This window comes from Herpailurus yagouaroundi, unplaced genomic scaffold (genome assembly GCF_014898765.1).
Source record: "Herpailurus yagouaroundi ecotype Mexico unplaced genomic scaffold, PumYag 190, whole genome shotgun sequence".
Lineage (NCBI taxonomy): Eukaryota > Metazoa > Chordata > Mammalia > Carnivora > Felidae > Herpailurus > Herpailurus yagouaroundi.
The window spans coordinates 34,821,398-34,847,772 of NW_024412421.1; the positions used below are offsets into that span (position 1 = coordinate 34,821,398).

General features: G+C 66.8%; 1 protein-coding gene across 1 annotated transcript in view; it reads left to right on the forward strand.

Moving 5' to 3' along the window:
- The window catches only part of GSE1 (Gse1 coiled-coil protein), a 392,532-nt gene that overhangs the window by 352,623 nt on the left and 13,534 nt on the right, over positions 1-26,375 (forward strand). Inside the window, 7 exon segments of the mRNA XM_040443262.1 lie at positions 6,447-6,665; positions 17,834-18,033; positions 22,244-22,416; positions 22,651-22,851; positions 23,393-23,584; positions 23,959-24,257; positions 24,718-25,042. Of these exon segments, the coding sequence (XP_040299196.1) occupies positions 6,447-6,665; positions 17,834-18,033; positions 22,244-22,416; positions 22,651-22,851; positions 23,393-23,584; positions 23,959-24,257; positions 24,718-25,042 (1,609 nt within the window).

Genomic DNA, 26,375 nt, shown 5'->3' on the forward strand with positions numbered 1-26,375 from the left:
TCTTTGGCATTCTGTAGTGACCTCACACTGCTGAGTGACAGGTCTGCGGGGAGGTGGGGGGGGGGGGTGGCGGCCGTGTGGGAAAGCCAGCCGCCTTGTTACTTGTTTCGTTCCGGCCCAGGGTCTCCCGTGGGTGCACAGGCTGGCCTCCCCCTCCCTGCTCCTTGCTCCGGGTCAGGATCCCTGCCATCTGCTGGGGCCTTAGCCTTGGGGAGTTAGTCCGGTTCTGGGACTTGGCACCAGAAGGAGGCCCCAGTCCCCTTAGGAACCTGCAGCCGGAGGGGGGCTGTCCTGAACTGGAAAAGGACATCGGGCCTAAGCAGGCCGTCCTGTGCATCCGGACAGGAAAACCTTCCGGACTCCCCCACCCCCACCCCCAAGAAAAATTGCTTTCGTGCGAGTGAGCTCAGAACACGCCGAAGGCAAATAAAATAACGAATTTATTATGAAGCCGCACAGGCTCCCAGGATCACGTGGCACCCCACACCGCAGCCGCCCACCGGTCCCGGTCTCCGTCTCCAGGGCAGGGTGACCCTGGCCTCGTTAGGGCTGCGGGAGCCTCACCCCTTTGGGGGTGTGGGGATCACCAAGCACGTGGCTCGCCCCCCCCCCCCCCCAAGCCTGGGACGCTCTGTATTTGTTCACAAACATTTCTTCCGGTGGTAATGAAAAATTGCCAGGAGGGGCGATTAGAGCATCCAAGTCCAGATTGGGCGCGAGGGGCAGGAGAGCCAGGGCCCCGCTGGGCCCTGCCCCGCGGGGTGTAATTACCCCAGGGGGGGCCGTCAGGGGGAAGGGGCGGACTGGTGCTTGAACCCGGAGCCAGCAGAAAATTCATCTCAGCTATTAGCTTGTAATTACAGAGCAGGGAGGGAGCCGGCCGAGGTCTGGTGCCGCGGATGAGCCAATGAAAGGAAGCAGTAATTACGGGGTCTGCGGGAGGCCGTTGTGCTGATTAATACGCCCTCCACCTTCGCGCAGAGGAGGGGGCTGGGCGGGGGCCGTATTTAATGGAGTGTCGGGGGGCCTCCCCCCCATTGAAGTCCTGCCTCTGGGAGCTTTGGGTCCATTCCGTAGGACGGGAACAAGGTGGGTTTCTGGAGAACAGAGACCGTCAGCCGCACTGCACTTGGATTTTCCTTCCTTGCCTTTTTTGTTTTTAAGCTTTGTGCTGCTTCTGGCCATATTAGAAACGTAGGCAGAAGAGGAAAAGTATCGATCAAAGACACCACGTCGGGGAGGAGGAGGAGCGGGAACCGAGAGGGCCTCGCCTGCCCGGTGGCAGCTCTGAGACGGGGCGCCCTTTGCCTCCGCAGAGCGGCCCTGTCCGTGGAGTGGGGGCCGGGGCACTTTGTGGGTGCAGACAGCCCGGTGGGGTTTGCTCCCTTCCTGCCCTCGACCTCCGGCATCGCGGTGGGCTCTCGGCTGTGCTGGGACCCGGGGGGCAGAAAGCTGAGGCTGGGGGGGGGGGTGGGGGGGGCGTCCTGGCCCCTCAGTGCGAAGGGGCCCGGGAGCGGTCACATCTCACCTCTGGTGGGATCTCTCCTCCTGGGGGCTGGAGCCCTGTCCAGAGGAGGGCAGCAGGGGGGCCGCATGACCCAGTCGCTCCTGAGCCGCCCCCCGCCTTGGCCGGTCCCCGGGCCCTCATCCATCATCGGCCTCCCCACAGTGGAGCTTACTCCCAGCTGTTAGGATAATGAATTTACATGAGCTGATAATGTAGACAAGAATTCAGGCAGCGGCCAGGAGCACAGAAGCTAATAAGCACCCCTCTAATGAGGGCACGGGGAGCAGGTACCCCACGTTCCTCCAGGGCCTCCTGAGGTGCAGGGGCCACCCCAAAGCCCGCTGTCCCCTCGGCCCACCCCTGGGGACGCCCCGGCCTCAGCCAGAGAACACCTGTGTGGGAGGCCGGGCTCGGCCTCCCTGGGCAGGGCCTGGGGGGCAGAGCAGGGGGGTGTGGGCCCTGAAGTGACCCCAGCCCGTGACAGAGGGGCAGGGTGGGCGGGGGCTCCCCCGAGGCTGCGTCGAGCCGCTGTAGATCCGGGACGACCCTTTGCCAGGCGTCAGGGGCCCTTGAGGTTGGCCTGTGCTGGGTGCAAGGGTGCTGCCACCCCAGCCGCTGGTGGTCCCCCGTCCCTGCCCTCCCGGCAGCCTGCGGGTGCGCCCGCACACGCTGGGGAGCAGGGCTAAGTTTAGCTCCTTAATGAAGTGTCTGGGTTGGGATTCTATTTTAAGTGACCTGACATCAGCAGGAGCTTTCTTGGCTCACAACGCCCCTGGAGCCCACGGCCAACACCAGAGCAGAGATGCTGGCTTGGGGGGACCCCCTCCCCCCAGGAACCCAGGGGGGCTCCTGCCTGAGCCCAGGGAGCAGGTGCCAGGCTTTGAGGAGGGGAGGGCAGGCTCAGCTGGGAGGGCAGGTCACTTGTCGCCAGCAGGAATGTGACCTTGCCGTTCAGGGGGGCAGCTGCCCCAGGGAGGGGGGAGGGGCCTCCTAGCTCCCTCAGCCCCTGCACCTCGCCAGGGGAGTCCCCGGTCGGGGGGACACCCTGGGCTTCTGAGGGTGTGCCAGTTTCACGTCGGTGACTCTCTATCTCTTTGGCGACACCCACCACCCCCGCGTTTTCAAAAGCCTGGTTCCTTGCAGAGAAATTACGACGTAGGCACAAGGACAGAAGTGAGACCTTCGCTCCCCTCGCTGCGACTGAAGACACCCCCCCAACACCTTAGGGGGCGTGTGATGTCCTGGGGTCTGGCCTGGGATTGGTCCGGTGGCCGCTGACTGCCTGTCCCAGCACCTCTGCCACCGTGCCCGGCGCTGTCAGCTGGCGGTCACAGCAGGTCCACTCGGGTCACCAGCTGGCCAGCCTGTCACATGGCCACCGAGCAGTGACCTCACATCTGCTCCTGGGCCTTGGGGACCGGTCACTGGGATGTGGAATAACCACGTTGCCTACCCTCACTTCCCTACCCCTCGTCCCTATCTTGACATCAGTGTGCGGTGTGGGCTGCAGGGCAGAATGGGTTTGGATCTGGGCCCTGGCCACTTTAGCATAAGCAGGACACAGGTGCCGTGTTCCCGGGATCTCAGTCCCGCCGTTAACCATCTGTCGGCCTGTGGATCCAAGCGTGTCTTGCCCCATCTGTAGAATGGGCACAGTGACGTCTTTCTGATAGGATTGGGGACTAAAGAGGCTGGCTCTCTAAGGAGTAAGGGAGCAGGGAGGCCGCAGTTGATGGTCTCTGTCTGATGGCATCGGGGGGAGGGGGCCGCTTTGGAGACTGTGGGTAAAGTCACAGGGTGTTTGCAGATGGTTGAACGTCTGCAAGTTCTGCCCGAACTGGGCTCCAAGAAGGAAAGGGGATGGGGAGAGAACTGGAGAGGGCAGTCTTGGTCAGTGGAGCGTGTGGTGCCACTGTGTTGGTTTTCCAAAGCTGCGTGACAGACTCTTCCCAGACTTAACAAACATTGGCGGCGGGGGCGGGGGGAGGTCCGCGGGTGACTCAGCTGGGTGGGTGGAGCTCAGAGTCTCAGAGGAGGCTGGGATCCAGCTGGCGGCTGGGGCTGCGGTCTCATCCGAAGGCTCCACCGGGCTGGGGGAGGAGCCGCGGCTTTTGTCCGGAAGCATCCTTTTCCCCGAAACGCGGGAGTCTCTGCAGCCTGCTTGAGTGCCCTCGAGTGATTCAAGAGGGCGGGTGGGTGGCACAAGGCCACGGCGCCTCTGGTGGCCTGTTTTTGAAAGGGACAGACTGTGTCTTCCACCAAACTCCGTTCATTAGAATTAAGTCTGTAAGTCTGGCCCGCATCTGGGAGAAGGGAATTAGTCTCCGCCTCTTGAAGGGATTAGGCGGACGTATTTTTAAGCTACTTTGGCGAAAAGTATTTTAGCCGTGTGTATGTGCGTGCATGTGCCTGCCTGTTTATCCCTCCCGAACGGGTGTCACGGTCAGGCCTTGGACTGGGCAGCTGCTGTGTGGGCCCAGGAGACAGGGTTCGAATCCTGGGCGTGCTGCTTGACTGTGTGGCCTCGAACCGTCTGTATGACCGGGACCAGGCTGTGAACGGCTCCCAGGATGCTCTGAGGTCTGTGGGGCGGGTGCGGTGTGGGCGGTAGGTGGTGGTTCTGCTGGCCTCTCCCAGGCCCGTTGGGAGGCGTCCCAGGAGGTGACTCAGCCAGGTATAAGTGATGTCCCCTGCGGTCCCTCCTCGCACACATCGTCTCCCCGGCAGCCCTTTGTAGGGACAGCTTTCCGTGCGTGCTTCACCAGGACCGGTGGGGCCCGGTGCGCTTTATCCCGGGCCTCATCCCCCACCCAGGCTCCGTTTTACCGCGTAGCACCTCCGACTGGTGGATACGCTCCCCAGAGCTATAGCCATCGGCCCGCCGGGTGTGGGTGCTGCACGGGGCCGGGGGGAGGACTTAGGTACCGCCCGCATCAGCGTCCACCCACTCAGGAACGCGGAAGTGGCTCCCTGCCTAAGGCATGCATACTAGGGTGTGCAGTCCCCAGCCCGGGGAGGGGCCAGTGACATGGGCTTCTGGTCCACAAAGCCAGAAGCTTGTGTCCTGCCTTGCGGAGACCGACTTGTGTGGCCTTGGCCAGCCCCCTTGCTCATCTGGACCCTTGGTTCTGCCCTCTCTGCAGGCTGATGGACTGTCTGTTAAATGGCCCCTGGCGTGCCAGGCACGCTCTGAAACCCCTTCATGTAAATTAATTCCTTGAGGCCGCTCAAGATGAACCCCACGAGGTAGACTCTGTCTTTTCTCCGTTTTGTAGACAAGGAGACAGGCCCAGAGAGGCAGTGACTTGGTATCTGGCAGCCGAGTGAATGCAAGACTTGACCTTCGGGCCCCCACTTCCTTACTCCGGGACTGTGGCCACACCTCCCCCGCCACACTGCCTACTGGAGGAGGGGCTGGCCGGCTGCTGGGTTCACTGAGAATGACCCGTGTCTGACGCCCGCATGTTTCTGGCGATCAGGCTGGGGGGTGGGGGGGGGGGGCGGAACGCTGGACCCGCTGGAGGGTCGGGTTTCTCTGCTGGGGTCCGCCTGCCCGCCCGCCGCCGTTCCAGAAAGAGGAGGGCGCGTGGGTTAGCCTGGGGTCCGCGCTGCCTCGGCCGCTCAGTGGAACTGTTGCCTCAGAGCACCGCTGACCAGCCACCCACGTGACCTGCCCCCAGCCTGGCCATGGGGGTCCTTGGTTCCCATGCGCAAGCCTTCACCCGAGAGCATGGCGTTCCCCCAAGCTCACACCTGCCTCAGTATTGTCTTTTCTGCGCCGGCCCGCTCGCAGGAGAGCCGTGGCTCCCGAGGACCCTCCCCGGATGACCCTGGGCGTTCCTGGAGCCTGCCCCTCCCAGGTGTCCGTCTGGGGGGTTGGAAGTCAATTTGCTTCTTTCTGCTCACGACCTGTGGCCCCTGCCAGCTGGGAGGCCATTGGCCTTGATTTACACCCCTGGAGTGCACCTACAGCGAGGGGGGGGGGGGCGGGAGCGGGGCCTGGCTGGGCAGGTGCCCCGAGAGGGCAGGGAATGTTAATGGAAAACTTATTTATGGTGCGCCGCCTGATACAGAGCTGGGCCTTTATTGATCGGCCACTCGGGAGGCAGTTCAGCCTCCTCGTTGACACGTAGATGGGACTTGAAAGGGCTGGGGGCCCGTGGGAAGGTGGCCGTGTCCTCCCCCGTGGCGTCGGGTATCACCCTGGCGGGCACTGACTCCTCAGCTCCTTGGACAGTGAGGCCTGAGCCCGGTCCCCAGCGGGAAGTGGGGTTTCCCAGCCATGGTGGTTTAGAGCCACAGTTTTCAGCCTCCAGGCAGCGTCCGCGGGGCGGCCGGGTCCCCTCCCCTACGTCTCCCGCGACTTCCGATGGGGCTGTTCTGCAAGGCACCTGTGTGGGTGGACACCCACCGGGATCCCGCGTGGGGTCAGATCCCGGGTCTGCGCTGCCTGCCCGCGTGTTCTCTAACACGTGGGCAGGAGCAGAGCCAGGCTCGCCAGCGTCGTTGGGGTGGGGGGCAGGGTGCGCGTGGGGCTGGCAGAAACCTTAGGAGTAGCCGTGGGGCTGGTTTCGTTACCGTCAGCGCAGCCCTCTCCCTTCTCGCTGGGTCCTTTCCGTCGCGAGGATGCGGCCATGTCTTCCTGTCCCTCGCGCCCATCTCGGGTGACGCCGGTGGGTGTTCCGGGCTGTGGGATCTTGCTGTCACTGGGGTCCCGGGGACGCTTGAGGCTCTGATGACGGATCTGGGGTTCGGGGGTGCCGTGAGCCCTGCTCTCTCTGCCGCCCCGGCTCTGGCCCGGGTCTGCTCCTGCCCCCCCTCCCTGCATGCTGCTTGCTGGCCCCGGACCCCCTGGACCCCGCGGACCCCCCCCCCCCCCCGCTCTGGTGCTGGGCCCTCCTACTCTCTGGGTGACCTGGTTCTTCTTTTCCTGTTTCAGGCATGAGCCATGAGCCCAAGTCCCCTTCACTAGGGATGCTTTCCACCGCGACCAGGACCACCGCCACCGTCAACCCCCTCACCCCCTCGCCGCTCAATGGCGCCCTGGTGCCCAGCAGCAGTCCCACCGCCGGCAGTGCGCTGTCGGCCCAGGTCGCGCCGTCCTCCAGCTTTGCCGCCGCGCTGCGCAAGCTCGCCAAACAGGCGGAGGAGCCCAGAGGTAAGAGGCGCAGCCCCTCCTCCCGCCAGGCCTCGGGGGAGCCAGGCCTCGGGGGAGCGGGTGTGGCGGCCGGCCGGGGCGGGAGAGCCGCGTCCTTGGGGGTCTGGAGGCAGGGCGCTCGCGCCCTCGCGGCTGCTCAGGTGTCTCTCCTGCTGCTTCGTTCCGGCGGTGGGGGTGGGGGCGGGGGGCAGCACCGTCCCGGACCCCCCCCCCCCCCCCCCCGCCTCACCTGGCCGCCTGGGCTGTGCTTCTGCTTCCCGTTACCCCCGCCGCTGCCTCGGTCCGGCCTGGGCTCCAGGAGGCACCGCGGGGGTGGCCGGCGGTGGGGAGGGTGGGTGTGCCGGGCCCCCTCCCTGGGAGCCCGCGGTTCCCAGGCGACGCGGCGGCTTCGGGCTCTGCTGCCCGCTCCAGGCCCCGCATGGAGCGCGTCTCTGGAAACCCGCTGGGTCTCGGGGTCGGGGTGGGAGGGGGGGGTCTCTGGGACGGCTCCCTCGACCCGGACCGTTACTGCTTTACGCGCTGAGGCAAGGATTGTGGATGGGTGGGTGCTCCCCGGAGGTTTGGAGCCCCGGCTCCTGGTGTCGCTTGGGTGGTGACAGGCTGTGTGGCTTTGGGGAAACGCTGACCCTCTCTGAGCTTTGATAGTCATAGCGTGAGGCTCTCTGTGCCGCTGGCTTCGGGCGCTTCTGGGGATGGTCATCCAGTTGTCCGTGTTAGTCCTGGTCAGGGGCTGCTGGCTGGACGAGTCGGGTCGGAGGCGGTCTGTAGCGGGGGCCGCGGGGACTCCTGAGCAGGCCTCTCCCCCAGCCTGTGGACTTGCTGCTCGGAGGTGGGGCTGACCTCTGGGCAGACAAAAGCAGGGACCCGAGCGTCTCTGCCTGCTGGGTGCCTTGCCCGAAAGATCCAGGGCTTGGTGTCCAGGGCCCTCGGCGGGGGAACGCGAGTATGGGAAGGAAGTGTGTCTGTTTTCACAGGCCCCCGGGCCTGCAGCTCGGCGGACGGGACGTCTGCCCTGACCGGGACGGGCTGGGGGTCTCCTGGGTTCGGAATCTCGCCTCCTTCCGGTCGTTGGGCGGAGGAGGAAGCGTGAGGGGATGAGCTTAGGATTGACAGGGTGGGCGCTTGCCCGGGAAGAGCAGCCGCTGGGGCCTGGTTTCGCGTCCGCCCGCTGTGGGCTGCTCCGTCCACCTGGGCCCAGCGTGGCCGCTGGTGTCGGCACGTCCCAGCTGTTCCTGCCACGCAGCTGGAGAACAGATGTCTGCCAACGGCAGCCGGCTCCCTGCATGGTGGCCCGGGAGGCGCGCGCACAGCGGGGACCGGGTGGGTTGAGACTCGCTGGTCCCCTCAACGGTCAAGCCCTCGTGGCAGAATTTGCCCGCCACCCCCCTGGCCTGGCCGTCTCCGTCCTCGGCGTTCACAAGGGTCACAGGAGCATGCATGCTGGTTCCGCTGGGGCTGGCTCGTCCTTGGTGACACCTCCCATCTGCAGAGGTCGTGGCCACGGAGCGGCACATTTCCTCCTCGTGGAGGCTGCAGGGGAGAGGTCTGCAGACGGGGGCTCACGGGAGGGCCATGGGCACAAGGCAGGAGCCTGTCTCGATGGCCCTTGTCCCCTTTCCGCTGCCCCAGACTGGCCCCAGCGTCTGGCTGGAGCACGGGCCAGCGGGCAGTCAACCCGTAAGAGCCTCCCGGGGCCCGCTGGCCGGGAACAAAGTGTGCTGCTGGAGAGGCCGGGCCTGGTGACAGGGCGCCGCTCCCCACCGCACATTCGCCGCCCTGGGAAGAGTGACTGCGGCGAAGGGCCGGGTGAGGGACGACGGGGAGCAGCCACGCTGGCCACGGTGCACGCTGTCGTGGGAGCTTGGCCTCTGCTGCCGGCTGACCGGAGCCACCCGCGTCGCTCAGATGTGAGGGCTCGGGTTTGGGAGGCTCAGCATCCGTGGACCGTGGAGTGGTGTTTGAACCCCGGGATGCCCCGCGCTCGGGTCCCACCGCGTGGGCGCCGGGCCCTCATCACGCTGTATCCTGAGCACGGCAGGCTTCCTGGTGGCCGTGAGCAAAGCCCTGGCAGGGAGCTCGGTTTTCGGTTCTTTATCTGATCCCCCCAGTCAGGCCACGGTTTGACAAACGAGGAGGTGCTGTCACCCGTGAGTATCCCTGGGCCACGCCCCGGGTCTCACTGAGTCACCCCAGCCGTGACCTCTCCATCGGCAGAAGCGGCTCACAGGCCAGAGTTGCCCATCGTGCAGATGGCAAAGCTGAGGCTCAGGGAGGTCAAGTCAGGAGCCCCGGGCACACAGCTGGCGAGGACGCGCCCCGTGCCCCATGCTCCTGCGGCTGCTGCGTAGGCCTGTCTAGGTGGGCTTGGAGAGCCGGAGTGAGGGCTGCAAGCCTGGGGGAAACTCCCTCGCTCCTAGACCCACCTCACACGTGCAGGGGGCACTCGGCAGTCTGTGCCTGAGGCGGGGGCCGCGGGTCGTGTGGACTGTCGGCTTCCAGAAGCCTGGGTGCACAAGGGGAGAGCCAGCTGGCCCTACCTTTCCCTCTGGAACCAGAGAGCCGCTGGGGGCTTGGTGGTCGGGGAAGGGTCAGGACGCTTCTTAGATTGCTAAGTTGTAACTCGTTCGGTGTCGTAAGAGTCCTCTCCCCTGGTTTTTAGTGCATTCGGAGTCGTGCGGCCTTGGGTGCTGATCCCAGGCCACACCACTGCCCCTGAAGCAGCACTTAACCCGGTAGCGGGCCCTGCCCCCTCCCCTGGCCGGGGTGGGGGGTGCACAGCGCCAGCAACCGGCTTCCCGCGCTCCCCCTGATGTGCCAGGGCCGTCCCCGTGCGGCGTGCCAGGACCTCGTTCTTTTCACGGCTGAACGACTTTGCGGCTGGCTGGCACCATCCACCTGTCACTGGGCGTGCGAGGCCGTCCCCCCTTCATCGAGGCGGTGGCGTGTGTTAGTGTGGGCCGTGTACTGGCCGGTCGCCCGTTGTGTTCTCGGCCTGCTCTGGCCTCTGTTCTCTGTTCGTGTGGCAAGGGTGGGCTGGGCTGGTCCCTCGTCCAGAGCAGCGGAGGGGGATTTGGAAGCCGCGGACTGGGGTCCGTGGACATCACGGCCTCCAGCCCCTCTCCCCGGGGCTCCTGTCTCTGCAGGTACCCGCCCCCCCCCCGCCCCGGAACGGGGGGTTCCCGCCCCCCCCCCCCCCCCCAGCCGCCAGGCCCACGGTGCCAGCCACACGCAGCCTGGCGCGTCTCCCGCTCCCCTTTGGCCCTCTGTCCCGCCCCCCCTCCCTCGCCGTGAAGCGTCCCCTTATTTCGAGCCTTGGCCCAAGCTCGCCCCTTCGTTTCTTGGGCTAATGTCTTTTCTCACGTCGTGTCCCAAGGGTGCAGTTCAAACGTTCAATTCAGAGGAAGTATTCCGAGTGCTGTGCGGCTGGCTGTACCCTGAGAGGGGACAGAAGAGAGAAATCAGCCCCTCGGAGGGGCGTTTCATCTGTCCCGGGGCTCACGAGGCCGCCTTTGCTGCAGCCAGGCCGCCCCGGGTTGGCGGGGGGGGGGGGGGGGGGCCGCGTAGAACAGAGATGCCCGCTGCTCCTGAAGGGGCTGTGGGCGCGGCCCAGGGCCTGGACCCGCCTGACCCTCTGGCTCATGTCCTTGCTGGGTGACCTGGGCACCTCACTTTACCTCTCTGAGCCTATGTTTTCTCAGGTGTCATCCTCCTAGGTTTTGATTCAGGGAGAACATACCAGCGGCCGGCATAGCAACTGTGTGCCAAGTGGGGACCACCATGGCCGTCATCCCCTACCCCTGACCATCCCCACCCCCACCACGCCTCCCCTGCCATCGCCTCCTCTGGCCCCGCCCCCACTCCGCGGAATTCGCGGTCGGTCGCTGAATTGGACCGGACTCTGGGAGTGACCCCGCCCCTCCCCTCTGAGGGTCAGTTGCCACGGCACCTGCCCATCTGCCCCCGCGTCACATGCTTTGTCGGGGCGCCCAGGGTGGCTGCTGTCTCTCCCGGTCCCTCGTCTTTACTCTTTGGGACAAAGGGGCGCCCAGCACAGGGGGTGACCGAGCCCACACTGGCTACTCTTTGGGTCTGACCCCAGTTGGTCGCAGCTGTGCCCGTGGGACCGTCTCTCCGAGACCGGCCAGAGCGCGGCCCCACTGAGCTGAGGCGTCACGTGGGTCCTTCTCCTGATCCTCTGGTGGCAAAAAGGACGTCTTCCCGGGTCACTCGACCCACTGTGTCGTCTGGAAGCTACTAGGCCTGCCTTGGCCTGGCCGCCTCCTCCCTGCCTGTCCCCCCACCAGGGCCTCTTCTGGACAGAGACGGTCCCCCCTTCTCCACGGGCATCTGAAGCCCAAGTTTGAGCCTTGAATGAGCCCCAACCTAGGAATCCCAAGACCCCACCGACCTGGGGCAGGTCAGGACCTCTAACCCCCAGAGTGTCCCAACCACCTCTCCGGCCTGCCTCACAGGGCTTCTCAGGCTCCCCAGTGGCCCTGTGCGCCCAGAGATGCTTGTTGAGTGACTGTATGAGGGCGTGAGTCTGTGCCTGTCAGTCAGGAAACTCCCCCTGGCGTCTGACACCTGCTCGCCTGCCCTAGGAGCCGCCTTGCTTCCGGGTGGGGGTGGGGGTGCTCCCAGAGACCCTGACCCTTCCCCTCTGCCCCCTGCAGAGGGCGAGCCCGGGAGCCCGAGTCCCTACTGTCCCTGAGCACGAGGAAGCAGAGGCCGCGGCTCTGACAAGCTGAGTGGCAATCTGCTCGCGTCCACGCTGCAGCAGGCGGGCTCCACGACGCATCCTCCGCCGCTTGGCGAAGCGCAAGTCGCCTGGGGCTGTGCGCCTCCCCACCCCCACCCCCCCACCCCCTGCCCCCCGCCCCTTCCCCGGGACCGCATCGGGCCAGTCCTCACTCGGACTCGCTGCTTGTCCCTGCGTGCCCGGCCCACCCTTCCCACCTTCCGGCTGCCCCACACCCACGCCCCTGTCGAGGCCAGGTTTCTGTGGGCTGCCCGTGCTGTGGCCCCAGGACCCCTCTGTGCCGGGCGGGGTCTCCTCGGGCGGCTTCGGGGGCCCCAGTGAGGCAGAGGGAGCGGGACGGGCTCGGTGGCTGCCCTGGGCTCCGTCGGGTGACCGAGCAGCCTCCGCCAAGCTGGGTAGCCGCCGTTGGGTGGCCAAGCTGGCGGACTTGAGTTTGTAACTCTTCAGGTCCAGGGCCCCAAACGCGGGTGCCCCTGTCCAGAAGCTTCCTTCCACCCCATTCCTTGGCTGCCTGCCGCATCTCGTCTCTGGCTCCGCAGGCGGGTCTGGTTACCGGCAGGCCTCCGGCTGCCGGAACCGACCGAGGTCCTGTCCCCGCTGGAGGCGGGGACTCTGCCCCGCCCGCCAGCGGCCCCCTAGAGTGAGGGCGGGGCTTCCTCTGACACCTGAAATCCTGTTTCAAAGAAAACAGCAGAACAGATCGTCAAAGAGAAGATCCCGCCGAACACGCTGGCCACGTGTGTGTCAGCCGTGCGTTGGCAAGGCTCCCCGAGGTGGCGTTTCCCCGCGGGATCTGCCGCCCCATCTGTCTCCGGGCACAGGTGTGAGCTCGCCGTGCAGGGAGACTTCTGTCTGCAGGGCCCTGGGGATTCTGGAGGCAGGTGGGCAAGGGAGGTCGGGGCTGGAGGAGGGTGAGGCCAGGGAGGGGGGTGGCCAGCGGTGCAGCGGGCCTCCCCCGGCTGTGGTGCTACAACACTGACCTCCCTGGTCACCGGCCACGTCTCCGGAGCCCCCTGCCCTCCGTGTGCCCTACCCCGACAGCGTGGTCGGCAAACGTAGGAGCCCGCTGCCCTCGCCTGCCCACTGGCAAATAATGAGCCCCTGGAAACGGCGTTTCATGAGAAAGACCCACACCCGGCCTTTGCTGCTCTGGGTTTCCCTGACCATCCCGTGATGGTAGATAGGGCCCAGGAACATGCCGGTGGCCGTGTGGCGGGACAACGTCCTGCACTGTGGAGGTGCGGGTGGGGAGAGCCCCGGGCCCGGAAGCAGGGATACAGCTGCCCCGTGACTCTCTCGGAGCACCTCTCCCCAAACCCACCGGTCGTGGGAGCCGTTGACCCCGGCTGGGCAGGGGCAGCCCTGCGGGCCGTCTCTGCCTCCAGGTGCTCCCCGTGGTGTTTGGCCCCTGGAACCTACACACTTCGATTGCAAAGGGCACGGGGCCACCGTTCCGTTCCGTCAGGCACGTTCTGGGGAGACGGACTCTGGGACCGTCGGGTTCCGTCCACCTGATCCCCCCGCCGGCTGGGAGGCTTCCCACAGCCCCTCGGCCTTGCAAGGGGGGCGTACTGATGGCCAGTCTCCTTTCTGGATCCAAATGGTGCGCGCCCACCGGGCCTGGGTCCCCGAGTCCTGGTTGGAAACAGTGGTGGCCGAGTCCCGGGAGGGCAGAGGGCAGCCCCAGAGCTGCGGTCACGTGCCCTGCGGTCTGCCTGCGGACCACCCGGGGTTGACCTGGGACAGAACAGACTCCGGGAGGGAGAGGAGGGCCCTGGCGAGCCAGGGACACGCAGGGTCCTCGATGCCTCTGCCCCCCACCCACACCCCACCCCCCGGTTGTCGTGGCCGTGAGCGCCTGTGCTGGTTGAACCTGAGCACAACCCCGCCTAGCTCGGGTGGCCCGACTACAGGGACGGAGGACGTCCCAGCGGCCCTGTTTTTCAGGAGACCGGCCTCTCGTCTCACCCCTGTCGCCGGGAGCCCGCCTTGCCCTCCGTGCCCTGCAGTCGGGGCGGGCGGTGGTCCTGGACGTCCAGCGGGTGGTGGGCATGTTCGTGGCGGGCTCAGCGCATGTCTAGGAGAGCCAGCAGCCATCCTGACGCCGTGGTTTCGTTGCCAGGCCTCCCCCCAACCCTCCCCTCCTGAGTCTGGGGTCTCAGCTGTTAATTACACGTGCCCGGCGGCCTCGGCGCTCATCCTCCAAGTCGGGCGGCCGAGGTGACGGCGAGCGCCGCCTCCTGTCATCCCCCAGCCGCACGCGCCCGCGGACCGGCCCCCGCCGCGCGCCTCCAGTTAATTAGGGCGGTCACGGCCTCCTGCCGCAGCGCGAAGCGGGGTCGGGGTGGCCGCTCGCTAATTGTGGGTGCGTGGTCAGGGATCGATCGCCTGTTCTGGCTGGCGAGGGACGCCCGCCGCCCTCCCCCCACCCCCCAGGGGATTAGGCTGCTAATTGTCGGTGGCCTCCGGGTCCAAGTGCACCTGCGCCCCCGAGCTCCCCCGCCCCTCCCCCCTTGGTGATTAGGAATGAGGTTAATCCAGGGAGGCGAGCTAATGGCGGGGCCCCTTCAGAGGGGGGGCTCGGAGGCCAGGAGGGTGGTCCGAGGGAGGAGGGCCCCTGCGACCTGCGGCCCAGAGCCTGGCGCCTGCAGGGCGGGGTGCGAGGCCCCCCCACCGGAGCCCCATCTGCCTTTGACCCCAGCTTTTCCTCCAGGCTCTTGGCGGCCTCTGCGGTGACCGCAGGTCCTCCTGCTGTGTGTGTGTGTTTTCCTTCCTGTTTTCGGTCCAGAGCACAAACGTCCACCCTCTCTGCCCCCACGAGCTGAGCGGGAGATGAGCTGCGAGAGCAGGAGACACAGCAGCCTCACAGAGCCCAGAGGTGGACACACGCAGATGAAAGGGGTTTCCGTATAGGGTAAAGCAGGAGTCAGCCAGAGGAAGGAACGGAGCCCTGACTCACGGCTGCAGTGTGGACAAACTAAAAAACGCCGGCTGAGTGAAAGGTCAACGCGGAAGGTTCCACACCATGTGGTTCTGTTTGTGAGAACAGCCCCGAGTAGGGACGTCCTTGGAGACCAGACGGATTGGGGGCCGGGGTCTAAAGGGTACGGGGTCCCTGTTTGGGGTGATGGCTGCACAGCTATGAATACGCCGAGGACTGAGGAATTGTGCACTTGAGATGGGGATGGGGGCCGGTTTCTGTGCTGCGGGAATTAGGTCAGTAAAACCATTACAACGCCGGGGGCGCCTGGGGGGCTCAGTCGGTCGGAGCATCTGACTCGTGATTTCCGCTCGGGTCCTGATCTCCCAGTCTGTGAGACCGAGTCCTGCGTTGGGTGCAGAGCCTGCTTGGGATTCTGTCTCTGTCTTTCTCTCCCTCCCTCCCTCCGTCCCTCCCTCTCTCTCTCTCTCTCTCTCCCCCCCCCGCCCCCCTCTCTCCCTCTCTGCCTGCCCCCTGCTCTTGCATACTCTTCTGTCTCTAAATAAATAAACAAACTTTAAAAAATAAACGAAAGTTAAAAATCTAAATAACCTACCGAAATGTGCATAGACTGAGCATCCAGCAGGACAGGTATCGGGAGTGACCCCACAGGTCAGGAAAAAGCCCCTGCTGTCGCGCAGCACCCCCTTCCCCAGCGGGTAGGACCGTCTGGATTCTTGGTGGTGTTGGTGGGATCCACCCGCGTGGCCGTGAGGGTTGTGGCTGCTTCCTGTCCTCCCCCCCACCCCCCGGGCGCTCAACCTGATAGCGACTCTGTGTCCTTGTGGCCACGTGCAGGCGGGCTTCGGAGGAGCTCCCCGTGGAGGGCTGGGGGGCGGGTGCTTTGCTGGGTGCGTACCCCTGAAGAGGGGGGGTGCCAGGCCAGGGAGAGAGCTGGCGGCCTGAGAGAGATGTACCCATTTTTCCACAGTTGCACGAACCTGGGTGAGGGTCCATGAGAGCCATTCCGGGACCTCGGGCGGGGGGTGGGGGGGTCACTTTCCAGCCGGGAGCTCCGCTCACAGGGCTGGCCGGATTAGCTTGTGACACCCCACCTGCCCCCTCAGTGGCCCTGAAACCGGCTTCGTAGCAGGAGGGTGGGGGGTCACCAACTTGACCAGACAGTAGCTTGTCCTAAAACCCCAGAAGCTGTCCCCACTGGGAAGGGAGGGTGGCCAGTGTGTGATATTGGCTCTCCCCCGGTGGATATGACATCTGACCCAGCTAGCTGGGGCTGGCCTGGCCGACTGGGGGTTGCAGCATTCTTGGGGTGTGGGCCGTGGTTGCTGCTTCATCTGGGGGGGACTCAGGGTCGCAGTTCAGGGTCAGCAGCCCTCGGGCAGCTCCTTCCTGCCCACGTGGCCAGGCGCTGACAGGTGGGATCTGGGAGCGTGGGGCTCCCGGCCTCGAACGAGCTGCTGGGCCACTCTGGGGCTTGGCCTGTGGGGTTGGGGCTGGGTGTCTCCCCGTGGGGCTGCTTTGTACAGTTGCCCATGCTGTGCACAAGCCTAGGGAGTCACGTTGAGGAGTCCTGGATGGAAGCACCTTGCTTAGGGCAAGGCTTTGTCTTGATGTCCCTGGGGCCTTGATGTCCGGCCGCTCTGCTTCCTGGTTATGCTGCTGAGGCCACGCGGGGCCACGTTCCCAGGGCCTCTGGGGCAGGGAGGAGAGGTGGCCCCACGGTGCCGCCCTGGCAGCCGCGCGGCTTGTCTGCGCCCGCGAGCCGGAGGCTGCCCTGCCTCCCCCTCAACACAAAGGTTCCATTTGGTAACGTGAGCGTGGCCGCTTGAGATGGTGTGGAGACAAGGGTCCCTCGGCCCCGGGAACGAGGCACGTTTGGAGCGAAATCCAGGAGGACGCCTGCGAACAGACAGGATTCTCCTTCCGCGAGGGGGTGTCTCTGCCGACGGTGCTCCCTCTCTCCCCGACCCGCGTGGGGCGCTTGCGGACAGAATGGGCCATCTGAGCCCTTCAGAAGGGTCAGCGTTTGCCCTTTGAGTCCGTGAGCAAGACGGGGCGCCCCGGGCCGCGTGTGATTGTCCGCGTCCCGGCTGGTGGAGCACGTGGCCGCCTGGGCCCCCGCATCTCACCCCCCGTGGCCACAGGCGAGCGTGTGCCCCTTGCCCGCCCGGCGCGAGGGCGTCCCAGGCAGCCCCAGCTGCGGTTTGTGCTTCCAGATGCTGTGGCGTCTGCCCGGGGTCCGTGTCGGCCGTCTGTGATGGGGGTGGGGACCACCGGCGTCGTGTGGGCACGTGACGGGGGTCTCCCTCCTCCTCAGGGTGCAGGGTGTGTGTGTTTGTGCGACAAACTTTGTTGAGCCTGGGTGGGGATCTCGGGGACCTCCCCCCCGACACTGTTGGAGGCCCCAGGGCCGGGACGTGCCTGAGTCACAGGGAGGTCGAGGCTGGTGCCTGCTGGAGGTGGGGACCCGGGAGCAGGACGCACTTGAACACAGTTACTGCCCAGCTCATACGCTCCCTGTCCTGGCCGCCCCTCCCGGTGGAGCATCCGGCCAGCTTGGCCGTGCACCCGAGGTTTCTCCCTTGGGACCCTGGAATGCTTCCCCCCCCGGGGCCCTGCCCACCCCACCCTCCATGCCCTCTAGAAACCCCTGGTCCCCAGCTTCCTGACTCTGCCCACCCCATCCCGCCTCCGGGGGGACCTCCGCTGGGTGTGATGTTGGGGTACAGGATTCCTTTTGGGGGACAGAAGCGATCTGGAGTCAGGTAGCAGCGATGATTGCACAACCGAGTGAATGTGCTAGAAGCCACCAGCCTCTACGCTTTAAATGGCGAATTAGGTCTCAGATTTTAAAATTTGAGAATAGGCTGCAGTTGATATTTGAGAAACGAAAAGGAAAGCGTCCCTCGGCCGCTTCTCTGTGTCCCTGCCTCGTGCCCGGCCCATCCAGCCCTGTGACCGTTGCTTTGCTGGCCGCTCGGGCATCCTGCGTGCCCTGCCTTTTCCTGTGGCCCCTCTACCTGCAAGCGGAGGGCTCGGGGCCTGTTATGAGCTGGGGGGGGGGGGGTTCTGGCTCTGGCCTCGTGGAGGGGGGGTCCGGTCCGGCTGCTGTGTTGACCGGGTCCCACCCAGCCAGGGGCAGCCCCCGACGGCGCACATCCTGCCTGTGTGATGTGGGACGTGGGCTCGTGGCCCCGAGCTGCAATGGGACACGTCTCTCGTGTTGGGGCCCGTGTCTCCGTCAGCGTCCGAGGGGGCGGCCCTTCCTGCCTACCCTCGCCTCGGGCTGGGGCTTGGGTGAGGGGCGCTGGGCCTTGAAGCCAGAGAGGGGGTGCGGCGCGGCCCGAGGTGGCCAGGGAAGCAGGTTCCCTGCCTGTCCGCAGGCTGCGTGGGGCTGGGGACGGCCGGCCGGCCGGGGCCCTCCATGGGCGTGGCCCCCGCTCAGCCTCCCGCGTCCTTCTCCCGCAGGGTCTTCGCTGAGCAGCGAGTCGTCCCCCGTGTCCTCACCGGCCACCAACCACAGCTCTCCCGCCAGCACGCCCAAGCGCGTGCCCATGGGCCCCGTCATCGTCCCCCCTGGGGGCCACAGTGTGCCCAGCACACCCCCCGTGGTGACCATCGCCCCGACCAAGACCGTCAATGGCGTCTGGAGGAGTGAGAACCGACAGGTGAGCCGGGGGGTGGCCGGGGGGGGGGGGGGCCCCGCGGCCGGGGGGGGGGGGGCCCGTCTCGGGATTGCGGCCGCTCGCCCTGACTCGCCCTCGTGAGCCCGACCCCCGTGCGGAGCAGGGCGACGGGACACCCGCCCGGAGGGCCGGGTGTTGGAAGAGGATCCCCGGGCTTCAGTCAGGCCGCCAGCACCGAGCACCCCTCCAGGGGCTCCCGCGACAGGTTTATTCTTTGTGTCCCCCGAGGCTGGGGGTCTGAGACCCCGGCACCGGCTTCCTCCTGAGGCCTCTCCCTCTGGCCTGTAGACGCCGTCTTCTTATCCGGGGCCTGGTCTGCTTTCTCTGACGACATCGGTCCTGTGGGATCGGGGCCCGCCCGAGTGACCTCACCTTTAGTAACCTCCTCCAAGGCCCCGTCTCCACCACGCTCCCAGGGTTGGCGCTCTACCGTGAGAAGCTGAGGGGGACACGGCTCAGTCCGGAGCCCCGCGTGTGGCAAAGGTGGCACAGGGTGGCCGTTCTGATTACCTGCCGCTCGACCACGGGACGGAAGTGGGGAAAAGGCCGCTGGGTGTTCTCGTGTGTCCCACTTTCCTGTTTCTGTCCTGGCCTCTGAAGGCCCCGCACTTGGGGTTCCCCTGGGTGTGGCTGTTGCCACGGTGTCCTGCCAGTGCGGGAGGCCTGGGAGGGTTCCTTTGTTCCTGCCTCGGCTGACCCCCCACCCGCACCCGGGTACCCCTAACCGAGGGGGGCGGGCGGAGCAGGGGTGAGAGGATACTTCCGGGCTTTTCTGCTGAGTTCCCAGAGGGGTGGTGGTACTTAGAAATACTAATTAGTTAAGCGACCGACTTGGGCTCAGGTCATGATCTCACAGTCCGTGGGTTCGAGCCCCGCGTCGGACTCTGTGCTGACTGCTCAGAGCCTGGAGCCTGTTTCAGATTCTGTGTCTCCCTCTCTCTCTGCCCCTCCCCTGCTCGTACTCTGTCTCTCTCTCCCTCTCTCTCTCTCTCAAAAGTAAACATAAAAAAAAAATACCAGCGAAACGACAAGTGGAAGGAGGGGAGTCAGTTGGGCACCGGCCTCCCCCCACCCCTACCCCCTGGTCATCCAGTAGATGGTACATCTGCCTTTCCTCTGCCCTGGGGGTGGGAGGTAGCCAGCCTCCGTCCACAGAGGGGGTGGGGGCGACCCTCGGGCAGGGGTGAGGACCCTCCTGGGTGTGGCCCGTGTCCGAGGTGGCCATTGCTTAGCCCTCTGTGTAGTTTGAGGGCGGGAGAGACCAGGTGGGGCCTGGCGGGCAGATTCCAGCCAGAGGGGTTTGGAGACCCCTGAGCTGCCCCTGGGTCTGGTTCGAGGGAGGGTCGGGTCTTCCCGGGGACCTTCTGCCTCCGGAGGGACTCTTTGCCTCTCGCTGTCAGCCGCCTGGCGATCCACCTTGACCTCAGGGCCCCAGCCACCCGACTCGGCCCCTGACTCGTCACCACTCCTTGCCTCTCCCGGACTCACTCGGCCCCGGGTCGTTTCCGGATCCTGCCCTGTCCCTGGCTCGGCACTGGCTGGTGACAGCCGCCATGGATGCCTGCTGTCTTCCCCCCCCTCCAGCACCTGTGCCCTGGCACCCCGCGGAGGGTCCTGACTGCCTCGGGAACGTTTAGTAGCCCCAGAGAAAGGGCCGTGATGGATCTGCTCCGGCCATTTACCACCGCGGCGCTTAATGAAACACTGATGCCACCAGGGAGGGCGGTGGGAAGGGGGCATATGGCTCATCAGCTTCTCACAAAGGCTCAGTGGAGAATGTAATCCTTCTGGGGAGGGGAGGCGGGGAGGGGAGGCGGGGAGGAGAGCCGCTTCCCCAAGTGGTGGCCCGGGGGGGGGGGGGGGGGGCACCCCGCAAGGGGGGGCGGCGGGGGGGCGGGGCCCTGGGCCTGTCACCGGGGTCGCCAGGGCCCTGTTTCCCAGGTACTGGGAGCTGCAGAGGACAGCTGAAATGAAAAATGGTCTATTTTCGGGCTAACGGAGCATGTCGGGCCTGTCTGCCTGGAGCCCTCTCTCTAATCACCAGAGAAGGATTTTTCCTCCCTTCCGCCCACCCCCTGGCGGCCCTTTCACCTCCGCGGCTGTGCCTGCAGCCGCAGCCCTGAAACAAAAGCCGCCCCCAGATGCTCCCTGCCGCTCGTCTGTCTGCCAGGGCGGTGGTGGGAGCCCCGCGCGCTCCTGGGGTGCCCCGCGGTGGCCTGGCCCCGGTTGGGGGCTGCGCCCTGGACCCCGGGCAGCCCCTGCGCGCCCCCAGAGGGCCGCCCCCGTTGCCAGGTGCCTGTCGCAAGCGTGGCTGGGCTCCAGCCAGACGGAAGGCGTGTGGGTCCGGCCCGTCGCACCCCCTGCTCGCCCGCCAGCCCCTCCCCCAGGCTCTCCAGCGCCTTGTTTGTCCTCTGCCGCCGGGAAGGTGCCATCTGGCCCGGCCGCTTGCGAGCGGGGCTTTGTCCCGCTGAGGGGCAGAAGGGGCGGCCGGGGCCGGTGCGCTCGGGGCCCCTCCCGCGTGGCAGGGGCCGCCCCCGGGGGCACTTGCCTCTGCCGTTGATTCCGCGAGCGGTGGCTGACGCACGTGGAGGTGGGTGACGGCCTGGTTTGGGGAGAGCCGCCCGGAGCTTCTCCCCAGATGTTGTTCTAGGGTCCAGGACCCCCTCCGAGGATTCTGTGGTCCTGGGTGGATGGCCCGCCGCCCCCCCCCCCCCCCCCCCCCGGCCCCCCCCTCTGTCCTGCTCTGGCCCAGGGGGGGGGGGGTTGTCCTGGCCAGCCTGAGGGCAGCGTCCAGGGTGCCTGGAGTCCCCTTCAGTGCCGGGCACCCCCTGTTCAGTCCGTCCCAGACCACGGGCACAGGGCCTCCTCGGCCCCCAGTGGCCCCCGTGAGGCCAGAGCATGGCAGCAGGTGGGTGTAGGGGCTCGTGCAAGCCTGCCCCGCACCAGGTGGTGGGCGTGTGGGCGGACCCGGCAAGCCCTGACCTGGCAAAGGCCCCTGAGACGCTGGTGTGGGCGGGCGACCGGCTGCCGCTTCACCCTCCTCGCCTCCGTTTCTGCCCGTCCGTCCCTGTCACGCTAGGAGCCGGCGCTGCGATTGGGACGCTTGACAGATGGGGAAACCGAGGAACGGGGCCGTTATGGGTCTCATCCGGGGTCTCCAGAACCGGACAGGAGCCGTCTTCAATAAGGCTGTGGGGGGAGCCCACCCTGCTGTCCACATAGGTGTGGGCCCTTGTATAGAAGTCTCTGGAAAATCGTGGGGCTGGGAGTTCTGGGCTGCTCGCTCGGACCTCGGGTGTGGGTGTGGGTGCGTGTGTCCCCCCCGCCTCGACACCTGCCATGTGAACCGCCCCCCCCCACCCCTTTCGGGGAAGGGCGAGTCGGAATTCGCGAACCTGCAAGGACCCCGCCGCGAGAGGAGGGGCCATGCCAGCATGTGGGAAGGAACAGATGTTGCCGCTCATTAAAAATTCCAATCAGCGGCCTGTCTCCTTCAATTAATTATCACTGATGTGTCTTCTGGAGGACCGGGGAGGGCGCGGCGGCCTGGCACCGGCCTGCCGGGTAGATGTGCCTGACGGCCGGGGCCTCCTTGCCTGGCCCCCGCCGTCCGCTCCTGCCCCACCTCGCGTGCGGGCCTGAGGCGGCTGCTGGGGTCAGAGGGCACGGCCGCGGAGATGAACTTGGGGCTCCGCTGCTCACACCCCCAACCAAGCCGGAGGGCCTCGGGCGTGGGCCTCGGAGGGTCTGGGGAGCCGGAGCATCTTCTCGGCACGGGGCTCGGCCTCCAGATGCCCGGCGGTCCACTCCTCGGCGCATCCCTCAGCCTGCCAGCTCCTGGAGACCGTCAAAGGGCCACGGCTCCCTGTCGTTTTAGGGGTGCCTGGTGTTTCGTGGCATGGCGGGAACACCGTGGTTTGCGGGTTGACTGGCCTGCGCTCGACCCCCCCCCGCCCCCCGCCCGGCCCCCCCCCCCCCCCCCGGCCCTGGTTTTCGGTCTGCTGATGGGCGTGGCCAGACCTGATGCCCAGGGGAGAGCCCGGCATCACAGCCCATGCCCTCTCTTCTCACCGTGCCGCCTCCTCCGTGCAGCGCGTTTGGGTAGAGACCCTCCAGGAAGGCGCACCTCAGAGCGGGCGCCGAAACCTGGCCCCGCGCCCCTGCCTGACTCCTGCTCTCTGTCCTCCAGCAGGACGCCGGCTCTCGGGGCGGCGGCGGCGGTCGGGAGCGCCTCATCGTGGAGCCCCCGCTGCCCCAGGAGAAGGCGGGGGGCCCCGCCATCCCCTCCCACCTGCTCAGCACCCCCTACCCTTTCGGCATCTCCCCCAGCTCCGTGGTGCAAGACTCGCGCTTCCCACCGCTCAAGTAAGTGCGGATCGGGGGCTGGCGGTGCAAGGGGTGCAGCGGGCACGTGCGCCTGGGGTCTGGATCCCGGGGGCCCCGGGGCGCCTCCCGGCCGTGGGTGGCAAGCCCGTGCCCGCTGCCGAACGGCGAGGGCCACGCAGGCCCCAGGAGCCAGCAGTAGCTGCCTGCCTCTCGTCAGCGGGTTCCCCCGCCCTCCGCCATCCTTCCCTCATCCACCCGTCCCCGCCCCCGCAGCCTGCAGCGGCCTGTGCACCACGTGGTGCCCCCGAGCACCGTGACCGAGGACTACCTGAGGAGCTTCCGGCCCTACCACACCACCGAGGACCTCCGCATGACCTCCCTGCCTCCCCTGGGCCTGGACCCGGCCGCCGCGGCCGCCGCCTACTATCACCCCAGCTACCTGGCCCCGCACCCCTTCCCCCACCCAGCCTTCAGGTGAGACGCCCCAGTGTGAGTCCTCCGGGGCCGTCCCCCCACGTGGCCTCACGTCCTGGGGCCGGGCTCTGCGTCTCGAGCAGCCCCTGAACCTTCCAAGTTGGCTGCTGGCCCGTGGCGGGAACCCTCCCCCCTGCCCCCTGTGCCGCCAGTTCCCCTCTTGCTGGCTGTTTCACTGGTGGCCCAGCACACGGCCTCGCTTAGATGAGGGACCCTTTGCTGCGTCTCGGAGAAGCCCCAGGGGGAGTGTGCCCCGCGTCTCTGCTCTGTGTAGGGGCTTCCCGAATCCCGACCCGGCGAGTTACCGGGAACGGGCTGCTGCTCGCGTGGGGCCTCGGACCTCGAGTTGCTGTTGCCCAGCGGCCCTTCGGGCGGGGGCTTTGGGGCTGGCCGCGGCCGTGGCCTCTGCCTGCGGGGCCTTTGTAGGCTCGCGGCCCTCCTGCCCTGTCCCCCGCGCTCACGGCACCGCATGCCTGCTGACGGGGCCGGGGTTTATTTGCTTTGCCTTTGCTTCTCACTCGGCCCCGTCTTCCCTGCACAGGATGGACGACTCCTACTGCTTGTCAGCCCTACGGTCCCCCTTCTACCCCATCCCCACGCCCGGCTCCCTGCCCCCGCTGCACCCATCGGCTATGCATCTCCACCTGTCCGGGGTCCGCTACCCCCCCGAGCTCTCCCACTCGTCCCTGGCGGCGCTGCACTCGGAGCGGATGTCCAGCCTCAGTGCCGAGAGGTAAGCCGCGTGCCGGGCTGGGGCGGCCCCCGCGCTTGCCGCCCCGACGGAGCGGCTGGGCCGGCGCCCGTGTCCGCGGTCTCCTCGCCCGCAAGGTGGGGGCGGTGGCGGGTGCCCGGAGACTCTGTGGTCCACCGCCCGCCTCCTGGCGCGAGCGCCCAGTGAGACGTGGGGGGCTGGCGGCGGCACACGGCCCACAGCCCTCTCTCTGAGTCCCTGGGGGGTTAACGAGAGCGGGGCCCCGCGCACCTGCTCCCGCCGTGCAGGTCGGGCTGCCGGGGTCCCGCTCCCGGGAGTTGTCGCTGGGGGCCCGTGTCCGACGGTCCCCTCTGGGTCCGCGCGGGCCGTCACCAGCTATTCCCGTTTGCCCGCAGGCTACAGCTGGACGAGGAGCTGAGGCGCGAGCGGGAGCGGGAAGCGGACCGCGAGCGCGAGAAGGAGCGCGAGCGTGAGAAGGAGCGCGAGCGCGAGAAGGAGCTGGAACGGGAGCGGGAGAAGGAGCGCGAGCGGGAGCTGGAGCGCCAGCGGGAGCAGCGGGCCCGCGAGAAGGAGCTGCTGGCGGCCAAGGCGCTGGAGCCGGCCTTCCTGCCCGTGGCCGAGCTGCACGGGCTGCGGAGCCACGCCGCGGAGGAGCGGGCCAAGCCCTCGGAGCAGCTGACCCCCACGCGCCCAGGTACCGCGGCGGGCAGCTGCCGGCCTCACCGCCTGGCCCTCCCCAGGCCACAGCCTCGAGGTGGCTGCTGAGCAGGGCGCGACTGGGGAAGGGACGCGCCCGGGTAGTGAAGTGCGGCCAAAGCGTTAGGAGGTGGCGGATGAGTTTTGAGGTTTTTCTTTTTTTAACCCACTTTGTTTCGCCGCGAGTACGCGCGATCAGACTTTTACGAGGGCTTGTGCACGACGGGCGGGCTCGCGTGACTCTGGAGAATTCGGTCTGCTCTCGTGAGCCGGCGCCTGCCTGCTCAGTCCGGCACCTGGCGGGGCCGCCCGAGAGCAGCGCCCGCCACCGAGTGTCCAGGGGTGGGGCGGGGGGGGGGGGTGTCTTCCTGGAAGGGCGGCAGGAGAGCAGGGGAGGCTCGGGCTGGGCCCGGGGCGCCGCGGTCCTGCCCTGACGGCCTTTCCCCCACCCCACACAGAGAAGCTGAAGGAGACAGGTCTGCAAGCCCCGAAGCCCGTGCAGCACCCCTTGCACCCGACGCCCGCCCCCCACCACAGTGTGCCCAGCCTCCTCTCCAACCACAGCATCTTCTCGCTGCCGGGCAGCAGCGCGGCCACGGCCCTGCTGATCCAGCGCACCAACGAGGAGGAGAAGTGGCTGGCGCGGCAGCGGAGGCTGCGGCAGGAGAAGGAGGACCGGCAGTCCCAGGTGTCCGAGTTCCGGCAGCAGGTGCTGGAGCAGCACTTGGACATGGGCCGGCCCCCGGCACCCACGGAGGCGGAGCACAGGCCCGACAGCGCCAGGTGGGGCCCCCGGGAGGGAAGGGGGGTCCGCACGCTGGCGTTCGTCCGCCTCCCGAGTGCTTCCGCTCGTCCCTGCTCTGACCCCGTGAGGAGGCTGAGCCTCCGAGCAGGGAAAGGAGGCGCTCAAAGGGGCCTGTCCCCGAGAAACGGCGCCGGCCGGCGCCAGGTCCTTCCCGCAGAGCCCGGCTGTGTCCCTGCAGGGATGGTCGTGGCACTTGAGGGGGGGGGGGGGGCGGGAGAAGCTTTAATTGACGATTATACCCATTCTTTCCATGTTTCTCTGCTTTCAAGCCCCAACGTTTTTTAATGAGAATAACGGGGACTGCGTTTAATTTTTATTTCAATAAGAAATCAAGTTCGTTGCTGTTGTAATAATAGCCACTTGCCAGCCCCGGATTCCCCAGGAGGCCGTCCCTGGGTGCCCCAGCTGGGGACAAGTCTTGCCTTGTGAGCTGGGCCCCTTCTTACCCTCACAGCTGCGCCCTGAGCCGCCCCACCTGTCGGTCTGGCTGTCACCTAGTGTCTCCTGTCCCACCCTCCGCCCCCCTCATCGGCCAGAGTTGGGGGAGAGGCCCGGGCCACGTCTCAGGGACACGGGATACTAGACGCCCGTTTTCTCAGTTGTGCACAAAGGAGGCCGGGTGGGGAGGTCTGTGGAATGTTTTCCGGCTCTCGGCATCTGGGATGCTGTCTGGGTCTGAGGCTCTTGGAACATCCCACGTGCTCCTTCCCTCTTTCGCTCTGCTGGGCTGGTGTGACTGGGGGTACGTGGTAGCTGGGCCCTCCGCCCCGGCTGAGGGTCCCCGCAGCCGACGGCCTGCAGCGAGGGTCCCCTCTGCTTCTCTGAGGCCCCGCAGAGGCCAGGTCTCTGAGCCCCCTCACACCCCGGGGCCTGGAGAGCAGCCAGCGCCCCTCGACACCTCCTGATAAGACTTGGGTGTTGTGGTTCCCATGGGGGTCTTCCTCTGCCCGAGGCCCCAGGATCGCAGCCCCGCTGCCACCATGAGCCTCCCTCCGCCTCGGGACCTAGCAGGCCTCCTGGCCTCCATGGTCCCAGCTCGCTCGGCCTTACAGCGGCGTGGACTTGACATCTGACGGGCCCTTGTGTTCTGAGTTAGAAAACCATTCAGTGCTTGGCTCTGGGGCATGAAATATTATCCCACTGACAGGTTTTCCTTGGCTTGTTTACTTAAGGACACACGGCTTCTCGATACGATTCCCTCTTGTCCTCTGCTGATCCCAGGTGCCGTGGCCTTGGGGTTTTCTCCCAGCCTGTGTTTGGGAGTCACGTGGTGGCTGTGGTGAAATGTTCCCCCTCCTTGGCCAGAGCTCC